Consider the following 18,659-nt stretch of genomic DNA (forward strand, 5'->3'; position numbering starts at 1 on the left):
CGCTGTCCCGCTGTCCCGCTCTCCTGCTCTCCTGCTGTCCTGCTCTCCTGCTCGCGCGGGGTGAGCGCGGCGTTTCGCGGTGTTCCCACGAGTGACAGAGAGCGGGGAGGGTCGCCGGGAGCCTCCCTCACGGCTTATTCGGTCGCGTTCGAAGCGGTGTGGAAACGCCAACTTTGGGAGCGAGACCGGGTCCCCCTGTGCCCCAGGTCTGGGTCTCTTAAGGGACGCGCCCCGTCCCCAGCCTGCCGCGATGACCCTTTCCCTGTCCCTCGGCAGCTGGCAGCGCAGGCTGGTGGTCACTCTGGGGTCCCTACAGGAGAGAGCCGCGTGATCCAGAACCGCGGGGTTCTCTTAAGTCTCCAGCTTCAGCCAGACCGTGAATTCCTGGGCTCGCAGGCTGGGAAAGCCGTATCCATAAGGATCACTTCACAGTTTATTATCTTCTTGTTTTTAAAACATACTCCGGGACTGTACAAGTCAGTCTCTGGTCTTCTTTTTCAGATCAGAGAATTCACTGAAGAATTTCTGTTTTTGAAAGGAAACGGGAAGCAACATGAAGTATAATTTAGGTACTACATTATCCATGCTTTTTTAACTAAAAAACGACATTTTTTTTTTTTTTTTGGAAGACCAAACTGAAATGTGGGATTAGAGGTGAGGAGGGATTTTAATATCCAAATACCATTTCCTGAGGATCTTTCCTTAGTTCTTTCCACCTGTAGTAGGCAGCTGAGCTGGTGGTGTTTACTGTTGAACACCAGGCCAGAAGCTTCCTAAGCAGGCACTTTGACCCAGCTGAAGTCCTTAGGATTAAAAGAGAAAGTCCGTGGTTCCAGTGTCCGCTCCTCAGAGCCTTAAGGGGGTAAAGTGATCTGATACCTTAGAATTTATCCCGCTGTCCAGGGGGAGACTCGTGGTTCTTTGATGCTTAAGGTGCCTCATTTTTATGTCAGTAACTCGACTGAGACCTCCGTGCAATCTTCCTTATCAGTCTGTTCAGGTTAGTGTTGCCAAAAATCCCCAAGATATTGCCAAATCCATGTGTAAAGGTGATAATCCAAATACCCAGGAGGTCTACAGCTAAACTGAGGCTGTGGAATTCCTGGTGAAACATCCCATTATCCTTGGCAGGGAGGATGAATTTCTCAGGGAAGACAGAGTTATGCCACACCAGCCCGTAATAACCCATAACATTATTTTGAAAATTTCAAGGCCTCTCTCTGGTCTGACAACTCTTCAAATTAAATATTGTGGAAATTAATAATATAAGCGTATCTACCTAAGGATCATATACATACTCTCAGAGGCACTATGTAGTTCAGGTCACTTGTGGCTTTTGAAATATTTTACATATAGTCATGTTCTGTAGTGATGTTTAACATAAAAATAATTATAGAAATAGCATTACTCTGTTTCATCTGTTAACAATGTTACTTTTCTTACCAAATAGTCTAAGAATTCTAACTTATCAGCTGTATATGTTTGTTTATATTTTTAAAGTACTTAAAATACTTTCCTTTTACATTATTTTAGGAGTCATAATAGTTTGATTTCTTCAGCCAGGTGCACACCCTGGCATTGAAGTAAATAATATGAAGGAATATTATATATAGGTACATATACCATTTGTCATGCATACCATTTTAAATTTTATTTTAATTAGAACATGTTTGCAGTACATAATGACTGCGTTTATCACGGGAGTTGGTACATGTATACAGCACATCTTAATTCTCTTTTTGGCTTCTACCCCTCTCATTCTTCCCTGTTCCTTCCAACCTTTGGTCCTCTTGCCACTTGCAAAAGTTCTATGTCCATTTTTTTCCTTCAATTCTTTTTTTTCCATCATCTTTCCCTTCTCCCCTCCACCTCCCCCATCTCTTATTCCCTTTCCCATTTGAAAAAGATCTCCCTACTTCTTATTTTCTGTGTTTTATTTTGCTCTTCATTTATATTTTGGGCTTCTCATACCTTTTGATATCGTTTTATTTCTATATGAGGTGATACTTATATATATATGTAAATGTATGTGGGGGTATACTCTCAGAGGGGAAGAGATACTTTCATGATTACTATACTGTATTTTATGCAACTCATCTGGTTTATTCTAGTGACATGGACATTTGCTGGCTAGAGTAGACCTTAAGTTCATCCCACAAACATTTCCACAGTATCTGTAAGTGTGTGGCACAGTGAATGCAAACTTGGATTCAAATCTTGTTCCTCTTGTAGTATCTAACTCATTTTGCAGAACTGAATCTACAAAAGTAGGGAGGTTACAGAATTGCTGAAGTTTATGTTAAACATGCATAGGTTTTCAGTTAACAACTGCACAGCATTCCTTTTTTTTCGTTTAATGAACTACCGAGCAGTCTGGAAAATGAGCTGTTGTTTGTTCATCCGCCTTTATTCTGCTCATTGGTGTTTGGAATAAATGCCTGTCACTTAGAGACTCGAGGTGGCCCATTGGTGACTAATGGGGATGGTAGTCTCCTCCCCTCTTGCTTAAGTAGTGTGAGTTATTCTTTCTCCAAATTGAGGGCCGGGAGCCCCTGGGGGCCTAGCTCTTACATTCTAGAATATACTCTACATTTACAGGGGGCTTAGTTTGCCTTTATGCTTGCTGTGAGTGCTTTTACCACTCTACACCTGTGGTTGGCTGTGGTTGTATGGGGACTGCTCTTAAAGACTTCCATTGGCAGTGCCAGACCATGGTAGTTTTTAATGTCTCCTTTCTTAAATATTCTGTCCAAGTGACTGAGTGTCTGTTGACATCTCAGGTAGCTAAAGACGTAGCTCATGTTTTGTGCATGGTTTATGTTTCTCCATCTTAGTCAAATGCTTGGAGCCTGATGAATTCAGAGACACAGGCAAGAATGTAAAGGAGAGGATTAAAGAGTAGGGATTATAGAGTAGGGATTTAGAGTTGGTCGTTTTTATGGCAGGCACATTTTAATTTTTCAGAAAGTATTTTACAGATTTTAATCAGTGGGACTATATAACTCTGAAAGTTCGTGTAAATTGGATTTCATTTCACCACCAGATTTGACCAAGGCAGGTAGAGCCCAAGTAGAAGCCAGGAGGGAAGAGACATAGTCAGAAGGACTCCAGTGAGGAGTTTTTGCTTCTGTTCATGAGTGGGAAGACTTTGGCAGCTTTGTGTGAGCCAGAGATAAGAGCTTCCCTGAGAAGGTTATTGTGACCTGTTCCTGATATGGCTTGTTGGGAAGGGATTTGAATCCAGCGTTCATGTTCTTGGACTTCTTTTGCTTTTGTCTTTTTTTTTTTTTTTTTTTTTAAACTCTAAAACAAAGTCTAAGTGGGACACAGATGTGTTATTGATAGAGAAAACAGCAGTGTTTATGGTGGGAAGGAAGGAAGAGCAGGGCTTAGAAAGAAGAGGGAAAGGCATCTGGTCTACCTTTGCTTGCTAGTTTGAAGAAGGAACATTTTGATTGGAGGAGCCTGGCAGGTAGAAGAGTAGACGCTCAGAAGTTACAGTGGAGAAACAGGTGGGGTCGTCTGCAGGGACAGAAGTGCTGTCAGGACCTTTGAGAGACAGCTGCCCCCTGAGGTTGTCCTGTGGGCTGCAGCCCACTGGTGTGATGTGTGTGTATGGGGCATTGCTTCAAAGAGTGAGCTTTGTGGAAGAATGCCCGAAACAGTGTGTACTTTTTCCTTATGAATATCTAAGAGTACCTATAAATAAACTGTATTTGAGAGTGGGAGATGTGACCTGCATTTGGATTTTTTTTTCATTTAGTTAGCCAAGGGGAACTGTAATGTGTCACTGTGTTCCTTGGTCCTACTCAGTGTCACCTTCACTCCAGCTGGAGGCACAGACCTGAGAAACACTTCAGTCCTCAGTTCTGAGGTGGGTGGAGATAGCTATCTTCCTTTTGGGAGTTAGCAAGCTCATACTTAAGTTGATGATGTTGTGCCAGTGACATCAGTGTTCACAGTAGGTGAATATGCTGTTAAAAAAAAAATGCAGAACACTGTCTTGCAGCCTAAAAGGCCGCGTAGCTGTTTTGCCAGGTTCAAATCATACAGAAATAAATCTTTGATGACATCTGGAAATCTGTCACTTTCCTAATTGTGTAGGCCGTTAACATAAATTATACAGTGTTACTATTTCTAAACATATATGTATATGTAGCTTTATAATACTAAAGGGACCTAAATAGTAAATATTTAATCTCATGAGAGTATGTTTTTAAACATTTATTTAGCTGTAAAGTGTAGTGTCTCATTAGATATCACAACAGCTTGATACATTTATTGATTTATTACATGAAACTCGTTCAACCCTTGAAAAACCCCTGTGAGGTAGATAATCTTTTTCTTAATCTTTTTCTTTCATTCTTATAGTAATGAAACTTCTTGGAGATGTTAATGATTTATCTAAGTAACATAATAGAAGTGAAATTGGAATTTGGAATCAAAGCACAGGCTTGTGCTGTGCAGAGAATGCTCATAGCCTGGAGAAACAGCGCAGTGCTGATTTGAATGTGTTGACTTTGGAGCAAGGCCTCCCAGTGGCTGTGGTAAACAGATTGGAAAAACCTGGGAATGAAGTGCGGATACATTGGCTCCCCATGAAACTGCCTTCAAATACCTCGTGCCTATTTTTGTGACTTTAATTGACTGCTATAATTTTTTTAAAATCACACTTACAATTTCAAACTTTGAATCATTCTTAAGCATGTACAGATTAGTCAATATAATAGTTTGCTAGGGGCTGCTGTATTAGCATACTACAAACTGAGTGACTTGAACAACGAACTTCCCCACAGTTCGAGGGGACAGAGTCTAGGATCAGGGTGTCAGCAGAATTGGTTCTCCTGTGAGGAAGAATCTGTTCCATCCTCCCTCAGCTCCAGAGGGTTTGCTAGCCGTCTTTGGTGTTCCTTAGACACACGTGGCCCCAGTGTCTGGCTTCATAGTCCCAGGCATTCTTCCTGTGTGCTTGGCTGTCTCTGTGCATTCTCTTTAATAAAGGACAGGAGTCCTACCAGATTAGGTACCCACTCAATTTCAGGATGACTTTATCTGAACTAATAATGTTCTATAATGACACTATTTCCAAATAAGGTCATTTTTCTGAGTTTCTAGAGGTGAGAACTTCAATGTTCACATTTTGGAAGATGTGTGAATTAAGGAATATGACCCTTACTATGCATGACTCTTGGAAGGACTAAAACTGGTTCATAGTGCATCACTGAAGTAGGCCAGCCACTGTGTGGTGTCTGTCCTGAGAAACCATGCTGACTGAGCAAGACTAAGGTGGATTCCTTGCTGGTGTAGCAGTCATTGTTGGAAAATGGTTAGAGTAAACATGATGATGAACTGTTGTGATAATGGTAATATGAGGTTTAGGTATGACAAGTCTATTGACTGTGAAACCAAAGATCAGATTTCAGCTATGACAGTTCTTAAGAAAGTAGACAAATCCCAGCACTTGGGAGGCTGAGGCAGGAGGATCACTGCAAGTTTGAGGAAACCTGTGCAACATCGTGAGCTCAAGGTCAGCCTGAACTGGGTGGCGAGACTTTGTCTCAAAAAACCAAAAAGAAAGAAAAAAGTAGACAAAATATTTATCTTTGAATTCAATCAAACTTTTGCTTGAGGAAACCATTGGTTCAGATCATCTTTTTATATTTAAATTTATGTCTTTATTTTTAGGCATTTACATGTTATTTTTATATGTGTATTAATAACTATATATAGTTATATAGGTAACAGGAAGGTATATGTGCACATATTTTTATATGTGACTTCTTTATCATTGAATATGCATGAGTCTGCAATTGCTACACTTTTATTTGTGACAATATTTGTTCAAATCCATTTTTACTTTACTTTGGCAGGATTGGTTATTTTACAGTCACAAGATATAAATCTTTGCTGGTAATATTTGTAGTTAACTAAAAAATTTGGTTTGAAGAGAATTCATGGATAAAAGTAAGAAATTCATGAATTGCAGAGTTATATATTGTAATGGTGGCATGTTAGAATTTATATGGATTTATGGTGGAGCAGGGAGGAGTGGTTAGAATGTTTTGGTTTATTTTTGGTAGCCTCAAAACCTTTCTGGTTTGTAAATTATGGAGACTGCATATGGTAACATTTTTTTCCCCAATGACTATATCATGGGGTGGCTGCTACTTTTATTTTAAATAGCGTTTTATTTTTGAATAGTTCTAGATTTATAGTAAAGCTGTAATGGTATAGAGTTCCTCTATTCCTGTATAGACATTCCTCCGTTGTTAACATCTTACTGTGCTATAATACGTTTGTCCTAACCACGGAAGCAACACTGGTACATTGCTATGTGAAACACCAGTTTTTTTCTTTTTTTGGTTGTCTTTTTGAGACAGGGTCTCCTTATGCAGTTGAGGCTGGCCTTGAGCTCACTTTGTACCCCAGGCTGGTCTTGAACTTGCAAGGATCCTCCTGCCTAAGCCTCCCAAGTGCTAGGATTATAGGCATGCACCACCACGCCCAGCTGAAACACCATTCTTAATTTGGATTTCACTAGCTTTTCCCTAATGTCCTTTCTGTTTTTGATCCAGGCCAGCAAATCAGTTACATTTAGTTCTCTTGTCCCCTTTGGCTTCTGTAGCTGTGACACTTTCTTTGACTTTTCATTGTTTTTAATGACCTTGACAGTTTTGAGGAATATTGGTTGGGTATTTTGGTATTTTGTCCTTCAGTTTTGGTCTCTGCTGTTCTCAGGAGTAGACTAGGGGTGTGGGATACTGAAAGGGAGTTTGTGAAGGTCGTTCTCATCTCATCCTACCAAGGGTACAGTGTGTCCGCATGACATCATTCATTACATTAGTATTATGGTCTGTGTCTGGATGACCCCCCAGAGCCTTATGCAGTCATGGGGCAGGCTTTTAAAGTTTATGATTGATCCATGATCCAATGCGGGGATTATGGGTGTGAGTGCTACACCCTCCCTGGGGCAGATAGTTTGCATATGTGAGGCAAAGAAACAGGCTGCTTGCTGCAGCTTCTTCCTTTTGCTCTGGCTGCTTTTGCTGTCTTCCACCCCTGTGAATGGTTGCCCTCTGCTATGTGCCACCCTGCCTTGGAGCCAGACGAGTATGGACTGAAACCTCCACAGACTGTGAGCTAAATAAACCTTTCCTTCCTTAATTTTGGGCTTTGAGTATTTTGTCTCTGCAACAAGAGAAAAGTAAGACAGTCACGATCACCCAGCTGAAGGGTGCTTGTCAGCTTTCTCTTGTGTGTCTGGTGATGTTACTTTCCTCCCTTTCTACCCTGTTCTTTAAGAAGCAGATCCCCCAAATACAGCTGCATTTAAGGGAATGTGGGTATCTATGTAAGACAGGACTTTTTGAGTTACAAATTTATATTGGTCATATTTGTATAACACCTTGCCCTGCCATTGTATTCTATATGGATTCTGTCTTTGTTTACTGAGACCTCTTACACTGGGAAGGTTTTGTAGGGGGTGAGCTTCAGGGCTGCATTTTCTGACCTCTTCAAACTGGGTATAACATACTGTGAGGTACTTTGATGTGGTCACCTGTCTGGAACAGATAATCACACAGCTAAAACAAGGGACAGGGAAGCACAAAGTAACAGAAACCATTCGAGATCACAACTCTCTGAATATTTAGGAATTTTGGCTAGGGAATGATTACTCCTTTACATTTTTCCACTTAAAAATATTTTGGCCCTTTTATATTGCAGCCATTCTGAAATATTGCATCATTGAAAATGTTCATTATGAATGTGCTACAATAGTGTTTTCCTTACCAACAGCCCCCTGTTACTGCCTTACCAGAAGCCTAGATTTTGAAACTGGATTCAATCTGCTTTTCTTATATTTTGAATCTTTCTTTGCCAGCTGCCATTTCTTGGGGCTGTCAGTGTTTCTGCCTTCAGCAGTTTCCTTTCTGATTTGCTGTTTATAACCTTCTGTGAGTTTAGAATCCAGAACAACACACTTGTGAACCATGTATGCCGCATCAGTCTGCATAGCCTGAGATAAGGTCTTAGAGCTCCTTTTTGTTCCAAGCAAGTGTAAGCATTAAGAATGCTAGAGAATGGCTGCTAACCCATTTATATAACTGCCCAGGGCTTTTATTCTACATACTTGCTGCAAGTAGAAGGGCAGGACTGGCTATTTTATTTCTCCGATTTCATACAGGCTTGTTGCAAGCCACCTGCTTTATCTGCTATGCACTAATTGCTTTGGGAATGAGTAGGAGCCCACTGTTCAGGTGTATAAAGAAATGTAGATTTGACCCCTTTGAGCTGAGATTTAATGTTTAGTGGGAATTTAAAATGCATAGTCATAAATAGTGATTGGTTTTTTAAGCAGTAACATAAAAACACAAAAATTGGCTTTCTTAACAGTGCTTACATGGGCACATCATACCCACTACCTTTGAAAATGACCAATCAAGAAATAAAGCAAGAAAATAGCTAGAATTAGAATATGCATTTGAAGATACTGGCTATTTATTTTAATCATTTATTAGCAAAGCAGAAAAACCATATGTACTGTATTAGAATGATAAATGGCGGTCACATCCCACCATGAATTTGATGTTACACTCTATGTGATTAATGTGTACACATACTAAAGATCAGTGTCAGCAGGAGCTTAAAATGCCAGTGTTCTTATACCATGGCATGGACAAACTAAAGTACAAACCAGTTAGAACAGCATAGCATTAAAGGCGAAAGATGTGTTTTAATGGTTCGTTAATTCCTGTAGGAATTGTTTCCTGAGAGTCTTTCACAAGGAGAGGTACTAAGGCCCAGCCCAGGGCTGTGCTGGTGGTAAAGTACCCACTATGCAGTTGGGAACCAAACTCCACCAGGAAGTAATTAGCAGTTGTTGGCTGTGGATGGTTTTAGGGGGTGCAAATCAAGGTCACTAGGGGGCAGTTTTACATGTGGTGGCTAATAAGAATGTTATTCATTCAGGAACAGAACACATTCTTTGCAGAACTTTCTGTAATTTGCAAAGCAGATAGAAAAGCACCATGAACTTTGTAAGAATCTAGTGAGATTCTTGTGTTCACCATAGGGCTTAGCTCTTTTGCTAGATGCTTTTTGGCCTAACTTATTAGAGTAGACTCACTGCAACAACAAATGTGCAGCTTCAAAATCTCACACCAATCTTGTTCTTAATTCATTGATTTTCCTTGAGTAAGAATGTAGATGTGAAACTTGCATCGGCTTCTCTACATCTTTTTACTATTTCTTTTAAACTCAAAATTATTTCTGAGACTATCTTGACACCATCAAATGTGAGTATTTTACTATTGAAAACCTTTTCCTGATTATAAAAGTAATATATTTTTAAGTAACATTCAGGAAATGTGTTTAAATAGAACTTGGAAAATACAAGAAAAGTATAAGAAAGTACCAGTAATACCTTTAATTAGCTATTTACTTACATTTTTGTATATTTGCTTTTCAAATTTTTATATTAATATACTATTGAACATCATTCTCTATAAAGTTAATATACAGTGAGCATTTCTCCTTAGATGGAACAATTTCTTTGAAAACAATACAGATACATTTTTAATTGGCTGAGCAATATTTTACTATGTATGATTTAAAATTTGTTGAACCAGTTCTGTATTATTGGTACTTAGTTTGTTATTGTTTTACTGTTAAATGCAATTCAGAGCACATCTTGTAGGTAATTTTTTCTGTTATTCATATAACCTTTTTTAGATAATTATTTTAGAAATTTACTTACTAGGTCAAACAATAGGAACATTTTTGTTCCTTTTTTGACCTCTTCTAGAAATAAATGTCATTGTCTAACCAGCACTAAATTATTCCTTTTTCTTTTTCCCTCAGCTCACCACCCTGGGAAATCTTACACCTTCAAGCACTGTGTTTTTTTGCTGTGATATGCAGGAAAGGTTCAGACCAGCCATCAAGTACTTTGGGGATATTATAAGCGTGGGGCAAAGACTGGTATGCTTATCTATTTGTTCCAATTTGCTGAAACATGATATATATTCATGTATACAGTCGTATATATATATATATACTGCTAATTGTTTTTGTTTTTATTTTTATTTATTTATGTATTTATGTTTTTCAGTTACAAGGGGCCCGGATTTTAGGAATTCCAGTTATTGTAACAGAACAATACCCTAAAGGTCTTGGAAGCACTGTTCAAGAAATTGATTTAACAGGTGTAAAGCTGGTACTTCCAAAGAGCAAGTTTTCAATGGTGTTACCAGAAGTAGAAGCAGCATTAGCAGAGATTCCTGGAGTCAGGAGTGTTGTATTATTTGGAGTAGAAGTAAGTACCTCTTGTTATACTTTGAATACAATATTACTTGTAAAAAGTTTGATATTTTCTGGTTTTTTTTTTTTTGGTTTTTTCTCCGGTACCGGGAACCGAACTCACGACCTTGCACTTGCCAGGCAGGCGCTTTGCCGCTGAGCTAAATCCCCAGCAGTTTGATATTTTCTGAATGCTGGTTTGTTTATGGAATGCCATGTATCTAGTAATCATGGTAGAAAATAGCCACTATTTATTAAGTGTTCACTATTTGTGTGACACTGTTCTGTATACTTTGTCTCTGTTGGCTCATTATACCCCCACGACAGCACTCTGAGCTGAGTACTCTTTTTTTTTTTGTTGTTTTTTTTTTTGTTTTTTTGTTTTTCTCCGGTACTGGGAACCGAACTCACGAACTTGTGCTTGCCAGGCAGGCGCTTTTGCCGCTTAGCTAAATCCCCAGCCCCTGAGCTGAGTACTCTTAATGCCCCCATATTATGGATGAGGCAGCTAAAATACAAAGGTATTATAACTTGCTGAAGTTGGACAGCTGGGGAAGGGTAAGGCTGGACCTGAATTTAGGCTGACTGATTTTTAGAGTGTACTTTTTAATCTTTTGAAATCGTTTAATCATTTGTAACCCATGTTCACCAAAGGCATTACTTTTATTTTATGTGTTGCAGGATTTCATTTTGCCTGTATTTTTATGCTACAAAAGCCTTAGCAGTCTTGGAGTTAGTTTTCAAATTTGAATCATGCAGATAACTTTTTAAAGGAAAAAATACTCATAGATTCTTAATGATGATCTCAGTTGTTGTGTTCCTAGCTTTTAAACCAGCAATACCCTAAAATTTTAAAAATAATGAACAAAACTATTATGATAATGAAATCAGGATAACAATACTAATTTAATATGGTTATGACCTTTCAGTAGTAGGCTTTACAGTAGTAGTTTTTAATTGTGAAAAGATGTAATCTTATGAATAGATATACATTAAATATTTATATTATTTTTGGTTCAATAATGATACTATAGAGGAAGCTTATTTGTATAAATATGCCATACCAAGTGCTGTTGCTGACTTCTGCATATTTTTCTTGTTCATCATAATTAGACTCCATGCGTAAAATTCTCTTTAAACAGTCCTTTCATGCTAATTTCAATGTTAATACTTATTTTAATGAAGTGTCAGTTGGTAATTTTCCAAAGCTCTCTCTTCTGAGAAGATAAAGTTGATGTGGCATTATTGAAATCTGCTTTCATTTGCCATATAATTTAAATATTGTTGAAATGTGTTTTTACTCTGGTTTCTGCTGCTCAGTTTTCACAAGTTAATATTGACAGAGATAAAGTCTATATAATATGGTTATGGGAATGTACACTTAAATATCCACAATTCCTGATTTTACAATTGGAATAAATGCAAGCCTGAGATGCTAATATATGCTCAGGATGATTTAGCTAATTAAAGGCAAAGCTAGATGTGGAACAACGTTGTTAGTTTTATAATGCTCTTTCTGTTTTATCCTATTTTTTATGCATTTGTAAAAGACTGGTTTTGCCATGTTTTTACATACTTTTTTTGGTCTTTGTCATAAATTATTTTGGGTTGGCCTAACTTTATTACCTGATACCTTGTAATGATTCAGTCTTCCCACTACTATTTCACTCCACAGTGCTGGGCACTTGGTATGAATACAGAAAGAAACCCAAATCAAGCGGTACCATAACAGTGGTCGTAGTCCGCTATAAGAAGGTCATTCAGGCGATACAGATAAAAATTCTTTAAAAATTCTCACAGAACTCTAAAATTATATTCAGGCTTCCCAGGATGAGAAGCACTGATGTAATAAAATTGTTGATTTTGTAAGTAAATATACCAAAGCCAGAGGTGCTGATTTAAGTACAAGCAGCCTAGGTAATTGGAGGCAAAACAGGTGTGGAACAAAGTCATTAGATGTGATCTCTCTGCTTTGTCACATTGCTGTACATTTATAGAATGCTTGTAGTTTACCATGTATTTACGGATGGATTTTTACTTTCCTGTAAGACTCACGTATGCATCCAGCAAACTGCTCTGGAGCTCGTTGGTCGAGGTATAGAGGTTCACATTGTTGCTGACGCCACCTCATCAAGAAGCATGATGGACAGGATGTTCGCCCTGGAGGTAACTGTCCTGCTGGAGAATAAGCCATTTATCACATTTTCATACCGATTAAGAGTATTCAATTTTTAATTGTAATGCAAGACTGACCTCTTAAGTTTAAGCTTGGTGTGACAGTATCAGACTCATTACTTTCTAGAGACTTGACTATGAACCTGCCTACCTGTCAGTTCTCACACATGCCCTGTCTTGTATTTCATTTTCTCCTCGGAGGTCGGTTTTTTAAGAAAATTTTTTTTCAGGCAGTCTAACCTGAACTGTTCAGAGATTTGCAAAGTAGAAACTTACTTGGGTTTAACTCAGTCACAGGTTAGCCAAAACTAGGGCAGAACGGGCCTCCAACTGTTCAGCCTGATAGTAGGATCTATCAGACTTGAGTTTTGGAATTACGAAATGTGTCCCTTCCTGTAGATGCCATTTACATACAGTGTTTTATCACTTTGGCACTGGAGGGGCACGATGTCCCAGTCACTGAGGAAGTCACTGATTATTGAGAACAGTTTATGTTTAATTGTTTGATCAGTCTTACCTGCCTATATTTGTTTATCCCAGTTTGAAGGTATCAATGTATAATACAACCACCGTTGTTAATTAACTAAAAAAAAACAAGAAAAAAAAATTTTCTAATGGTGAGATTAACTTAAGCATTTTCTTTTCTATTCCAAGACCGTTGAAACTTTCATAATCTTGGAAAACTTTCACTGAAAAGTGTCATGTCTCTTTCATATATAATTCTGATTCTGTAATAATTTTAGAGTCATAGACATGTGGATTTATATACATGTGGATCTAATTGCAGAATTAAGTATTTTTACTAAGAATGAGAAATAAAGTGGGTTTTGTTTTGGTTTGAGAACCTCCAGTGTTCTCTGCCCAAGCTGGCATAGGAACTGCTTTCTCTGTAGGATTGCTGAGTCATTCCTGTAGCCTGAAGTGTTCTTGGGTGCTAAGGAGGAGCAGTGAGGAAAGGGAAGGCAAGGCCAGGAAGGAAAGCAGAGTAAAGGCACTGGGGAGGGCTGGTGGCTGGAAGTGGTAATACCAGTTCGGAGCCCTGCTCCGGTGTCCTTCCTCTGTGATTTCCTACAGTAGTGAGCCTCATACTGAGATTACAGGTGGAACGAGTTTATTTTCTCAAACTATTCTCAAGTCCTTGGGGACGATGGGATCTGCTGATAGTTGTTACGAAGTGTTGCTGCCTGCAGTCTTACCAAAGATCTGTAAGCCTTTCTTAACTAACAGTCATGAGGTAATCAGCTTTCAGCGTTCAAATTTCCTTAATAACCTCAGTTTATGTACTTCACTGTCAGGTCCCTGTACCTCATTTAGCTGCTCCCTTTATGTGTGGCTCATTTTTATGTTTATGCTGAGGTACAGACCTTGCAGTACTAACAAGGAAGTAAAAAACTAAAGACATACAAATAGCACTGGCCTATAAAGACATTTCAAGGACTTTATTCCTGCATTCAGGCTTCTTAGACATGTCTTTGTTATGGCATTTATCACAGAAAGTTTTGACTGTTAGCAGTTCCACCTGCCCACAAGGCTCAGACTAACAACACAGGCCACTAATTACCATCCATACCTCACTTTTTGACAGGCCATCTGGTGTCTCTGACTAGGAGTCCAAACAGTGGGTGATGGTGGGGCTGTGGATGCAGGGGTGATGGTTCATGAATTTGTGTCCTTGAACAAATTGCACTGTCTCTATCAGAGTTCTCATTAGTGAAGTGGAAATAATAATAGCAACTACATCACAGGATTCTTTTCAGGATTAAATGAGATAGTGTGTCCATTGCAGTCAGTAGAGAGTGTGACACAGCATGTACTGCAATGCTGGCTGCTGCTTTTTAAAACATCGCTGTTGTTTGTTGTGGCTTTGAGGAGGTTAGTCTTACCTGAAATATGTAAGCTTTGCAAACTAAGACCCAGAAGAGACCTGTCCCAAGACACCCTGAGAAAGGAAGGGAAGAGTCCATTTTCTGGGTGACTGGGAAGAGCCCTCTTGGGATTGAAGTGCTGCCTTTGAAAGGGGGAAATGAGAATTAGATCAGGTCCCGTGGTGACAGCAACTCTTGCCAGACTTTAAATATTTCCCCTTAGTCGTATCTTCCTAATGGAAGTAGTTTTGTTTTAATTTACCCCTAAATATTCTGAAGAACTGAGAAGTATTATTTTTTCTTTTTTTCTATAACTAGGAAAGTTAAAACAGCAACATGGCTAGTTCTCCCTCTTTATTCCTTATTTATTTATTTTTATTTTTATTTTATTTATTTAATTTTTGGTACCAGAAATTGAACTCAGGACCGCATGTTTGCTAGGCAAGCGCCGTGCCACAGAGCTATACCACCAACCCTCTTTATTCCTTTAGAACATAACTATTTATGATAATTCCTGATACTATCCATATTGCCTATTAAAATGATTACACTCATAAGGTTTATAGTTAGTAAGTATCAGGGTCTGTGGCATATGCATTATTCAGTAAATGTGTCAGGCATTGTTTCTTTCAATCAGTAATTATACAGTAAATGCAGAATAAGATATGGTAAAACCCACTCTTGATATCCTTCTACTTATGGGTAGTTTTTAATGTTGCTTGGAAATTTAATGCCGCCCCATCTCATTGCTTTGTGTTTTTGCATTTTTAGGTTTATCGGTCAGAGAGATTTTTTCTTTGGCTAGGTGGGCTGGTTTTGCAGGTATAAAGGGAGATCTTCAGAACCATAATGCACATGGACTCCTGGGCATTAAACAACCAGAGCTTTAATTACCCCTTGTATAACCCGGGAGAGAAAGTGGGCTTGGAACCAGTATTGTCAGATGGTGTGCCGGAATTGCTGGGAATAGTTCCTGCCACTCAGGTACCCTCTCAGTTTGGAGCAGGGCTGGCAGTAGGCAAAGGTCTACCAGCCTGACATAAAAGCTTTGCATTTTGGTGTACCGCACCTTTCCTAAACACAGGTTCTTGGCTAGATTGGTTTTTTAAAACCCCATCAATATTGACCACATTCAGTTTTGAAGCTAAGTACTCTTATGTAGGTGACAGTCTGCCCAAATGTATTTCTGTGATGTGGGTGTCCTGTGTTGCCCACACTATCATCACCAGACTCAGTGTCACTGAGGATTGCATGTGGGAGGGACCAGGCTCTGGTCAGTAGGACAGTAGAAGAAGTTCCGCATTACAGACAGGCTTCTTTCGGAATCAACAGAATTCTTCCTTAGCCCTGCGTAGAATTTGCTCCCTTTCTGCCTCGTTAAAGACCTTGAGAGATGAGTGGGAACTGACATTTGTTGGCATATTGAGATAACGTGAAGCGTTTCATAGGCATCAAGTGCCTGTGACTCAGCACCAGTCTGAGTCTCCCAGAGTTCCTTGATTCACCAGTAGGGAGGGTGGCTGAGAGCTGGTGCCTGGGAGGGCGAGAGTTGGGCTGGAGAGGAGCGGACCTTCAGAGCTCTTCGCACAGCAGGGGGCTGCGCTTGTTTTGTATTCTCTGCCTTTCTGTCTGAAGCAAGCACAGGCTGTTTTGATATTTGAGCTAAAGATAAATTGACTAAAGAGCAAAAGAGTAGGAACTAGGACTTTCCAGAAGTCTTGAGAAAATTCAACCTGGCATTTGACCTTATAAAGGGCGCTAACATACTTCTCCTATTCTTTTCTGCATAACTGCCTGCTGTTTTTCCATTTCTTGAGAGTCCTGGTCAGCTGCTCTGTACCCTTTTCTGTACTGCTGTTGAGGGCTAAGCTCGCTTTCTAAGCGGCTTATGGCTTTTACTCCCTTCTGCCTTAAAAGGCGGATCCCATGGTGGAAAGATTGGGTCTGTAGATGCACAAGCATCTGCAGGAAGATTTACTTCCACTCGACAGGGACGTCTCAGCTGATCAGATGCTTATTCCTTTCTGAGGAGATACTCGTTTGGATCTTTCTCTAATTCGCCTAGGAATTATTTCTAACTGCTACTACTTCCATGTTTCTTGCAGTGGATGCTTGGGATAAATGTTTCCTCAGAGATTCTGATAACAAACAAACAGATTCAGAGAATAAATCTTCACTGTGGAATTCGTCTCTCTGCTTCTTCCCTCCCTCCCTCTTTTCCCCTTTGGTTTTCTGTTTTGCTGTCCCTCACCCCCTTGCTCCCCTTTCCGTCCTTTTTCCTGTCCCTGCTCTCCTCCTTCAGATTTCTGTCGTAGTTACTGTGATTCTGCTGGAGGAGTTTGGCAAGGACATTTTCCGCCTGTAAGGAAAACCGCACAGCTTCAAATCTTATGCTCCTGTTTAATGAGTCCAAAAAGGCTGGATGGCAGCAGAGATGGTGGCTCTGGAGGTGTACCCTTAAACCTCAGAGGAGACGCCCCTCCTCTCCTGCCAATCATTTCTAGCCCAGGATGCTCTTATTGATGGGAGGACTCACATCTTATATGTCAGATGTTCAAAGGCAGAAAAAATAAAGGATCCTCATTTTACTTGTGATAGCAGTTCTAATGCAATTAAAAACTTTATTTCTGGGAAACTGGATAATAAATTAATAATGAATTTTTTTGGTAGTTGTGGGAATCACATCAATGCATCACACATGCCTTTCTTTTACTTCTAATGCATATCACTAATACTGAGAATAATCGCAGTGAGTTTGTGGTGTGGCTGGTTTTAGAATCTTTTCGCATCACTACATTTGATGGTGTGGCTGTGGACCGTGTGTCTGTGGTAGCGGACAGTAATTATTGTGCCCCGGAACACTTTTGCTGTTATAAAATTGTTCATTCTCACACTAACTTCTTGATTGTCTTTGTTTATCTTTACTGTGAAAGCGCCTTGCTCGAACGGGGATCATAGTTACCACAAGTGAAGCTGTTCTGCTACAGCTGGTGGCTGACAAGGACCATCCAAAATTCAAAGAAATTCAGAATCTAATAAAGGCGAGTGCTCCAGAGTCAGGTCTGCTCTCCAAAGTATAGGACACATGAAGGACTGGTATCCTACCCACTATCAAGTGACAGAACTGTAAACCTAGACAAATTCTTGTCTCTACTAGAATTAAAATGTGAAGTCAAAAATGGCTCGTTTTTTGCAGCTCTTAGTAACACTTAACTAGCTAGATCATTTGGGTACCAGCATTTAGTTTCCAGTGTCCAAGGCTTCAGGTGCTGCTTACATTCTTGTTTCCTAACTGTTTTTATTTAATAAAAAAAAATTACAATGGAGGTGCCTGTTTTGTCTATTCTGTACACACTGATCAAGTGCACACTATGGTGAAGGGTTCCTAAATTGTGCATTTTAGAGAAAATATATTCCAGTAATGGTTTGATGTTTGTATTATGGTAAGATGTGTTATTTTAATAGATTCAGTGCTTTACAGGTTGATGTAATAGGATTAATATGTGTGAATTTAAACAAAGGACTCTGCGTCACGTTACCCACGTCTCGTACAGTGTCATTGACTTACTTATTGAGTGAGTTGCCTTGCTCTAACATGACCAAGTTATGTAGAATAATTATATGTCTTTCTAGATTGTTGATTTTCTTACTCTGGTCACTAATTCTCAGTTCATGTTCGTTTTTTTAGCTGAATCTCTTGCCTAGAGAGACCCACTGAATCCTTGCTTATTTTAATTTGTAAACAGAATGATTTGCAGGGCCACACAACTGATAGAGGGCCATTTAACATCACTGAGGTAGGACTTTAGCTCAGTATCTTTACAGCCATCGTGAGTACATTTCTATTATGCACAGATTTAGCAAACAGGTAAAGCCTGCATAAAATACAGTTTGAAAATGTTCATAGTCTGTTTTATATTTTGTCCACCTGCTGTCAAAATGTAAACCCAAGGCATCTGTAATGATTAGGTAGGACTAACATTGTGATCATTGTTACCTTTCAAAACATTTATTTTCTTTAAATACTTACTAGAGTGTTTTAAAACTGGGTTTCTTTTTAATAGTATGTGAAATGTGGAACATTATTGTCTTTTCTATTAAAGCAATTAAAAAAACTGCTTATGTGAATGAAGTTATTTTGTCTCCCACAAGATGGCTCTATGAGTATTTTTCCAGAGATTCTAATATTAGTTCAAAAGTAATAAAAGTTTGACATTTATAATCTTTCAACTCACGGGAATTTTCAAAGAAGAAAAATTGTTTGCAGATGGGGCAGATTGGTTCTACTGAAGGCCCTGTATTTAAGAGCAGAGCAGAAAA

General features: G+C 39.1%; 1 protein-coding gene across 1 annotated transcript; it reads left to right on the forward strand.

The window, feature by feature from the left end:
• On the forward strand, positions 1-18,457 carry Isoc1 (isochorismatase domain containing 1; the record flags this gene model as incomplete). Its single annotated transcript, XM_013512393.1, is given in 5 exon segments — positions 1-60; positions 9,862-9,981; positions 10,112-10,315; positions 12,349-12,465; positions 17,273-18,457. Coding segments are annotated over 5 exon segments (648 nt in total), but the record flags the coding sequence as incomplete, so codon positions are not given.
• Positions 18,458-18,659: the final 202 nt, after the last annotated feature.

The sequence above is a fragment of the Chinchilla lanigera genome, unplaced genomic scaffold, assembly GCF_000276665.1.
Source record: "Chinchilla lanigera isolate Chin_1 unplaced genomic scaffold, ChiLan1.0 scaffold00014, whole genome shotgun sequence".
NCBI lineage: Eukaryota > Metazoa > Chordata > Mammalia > Rodentia > Chinchillidae > Chinchilla > Chinchilla lanigera.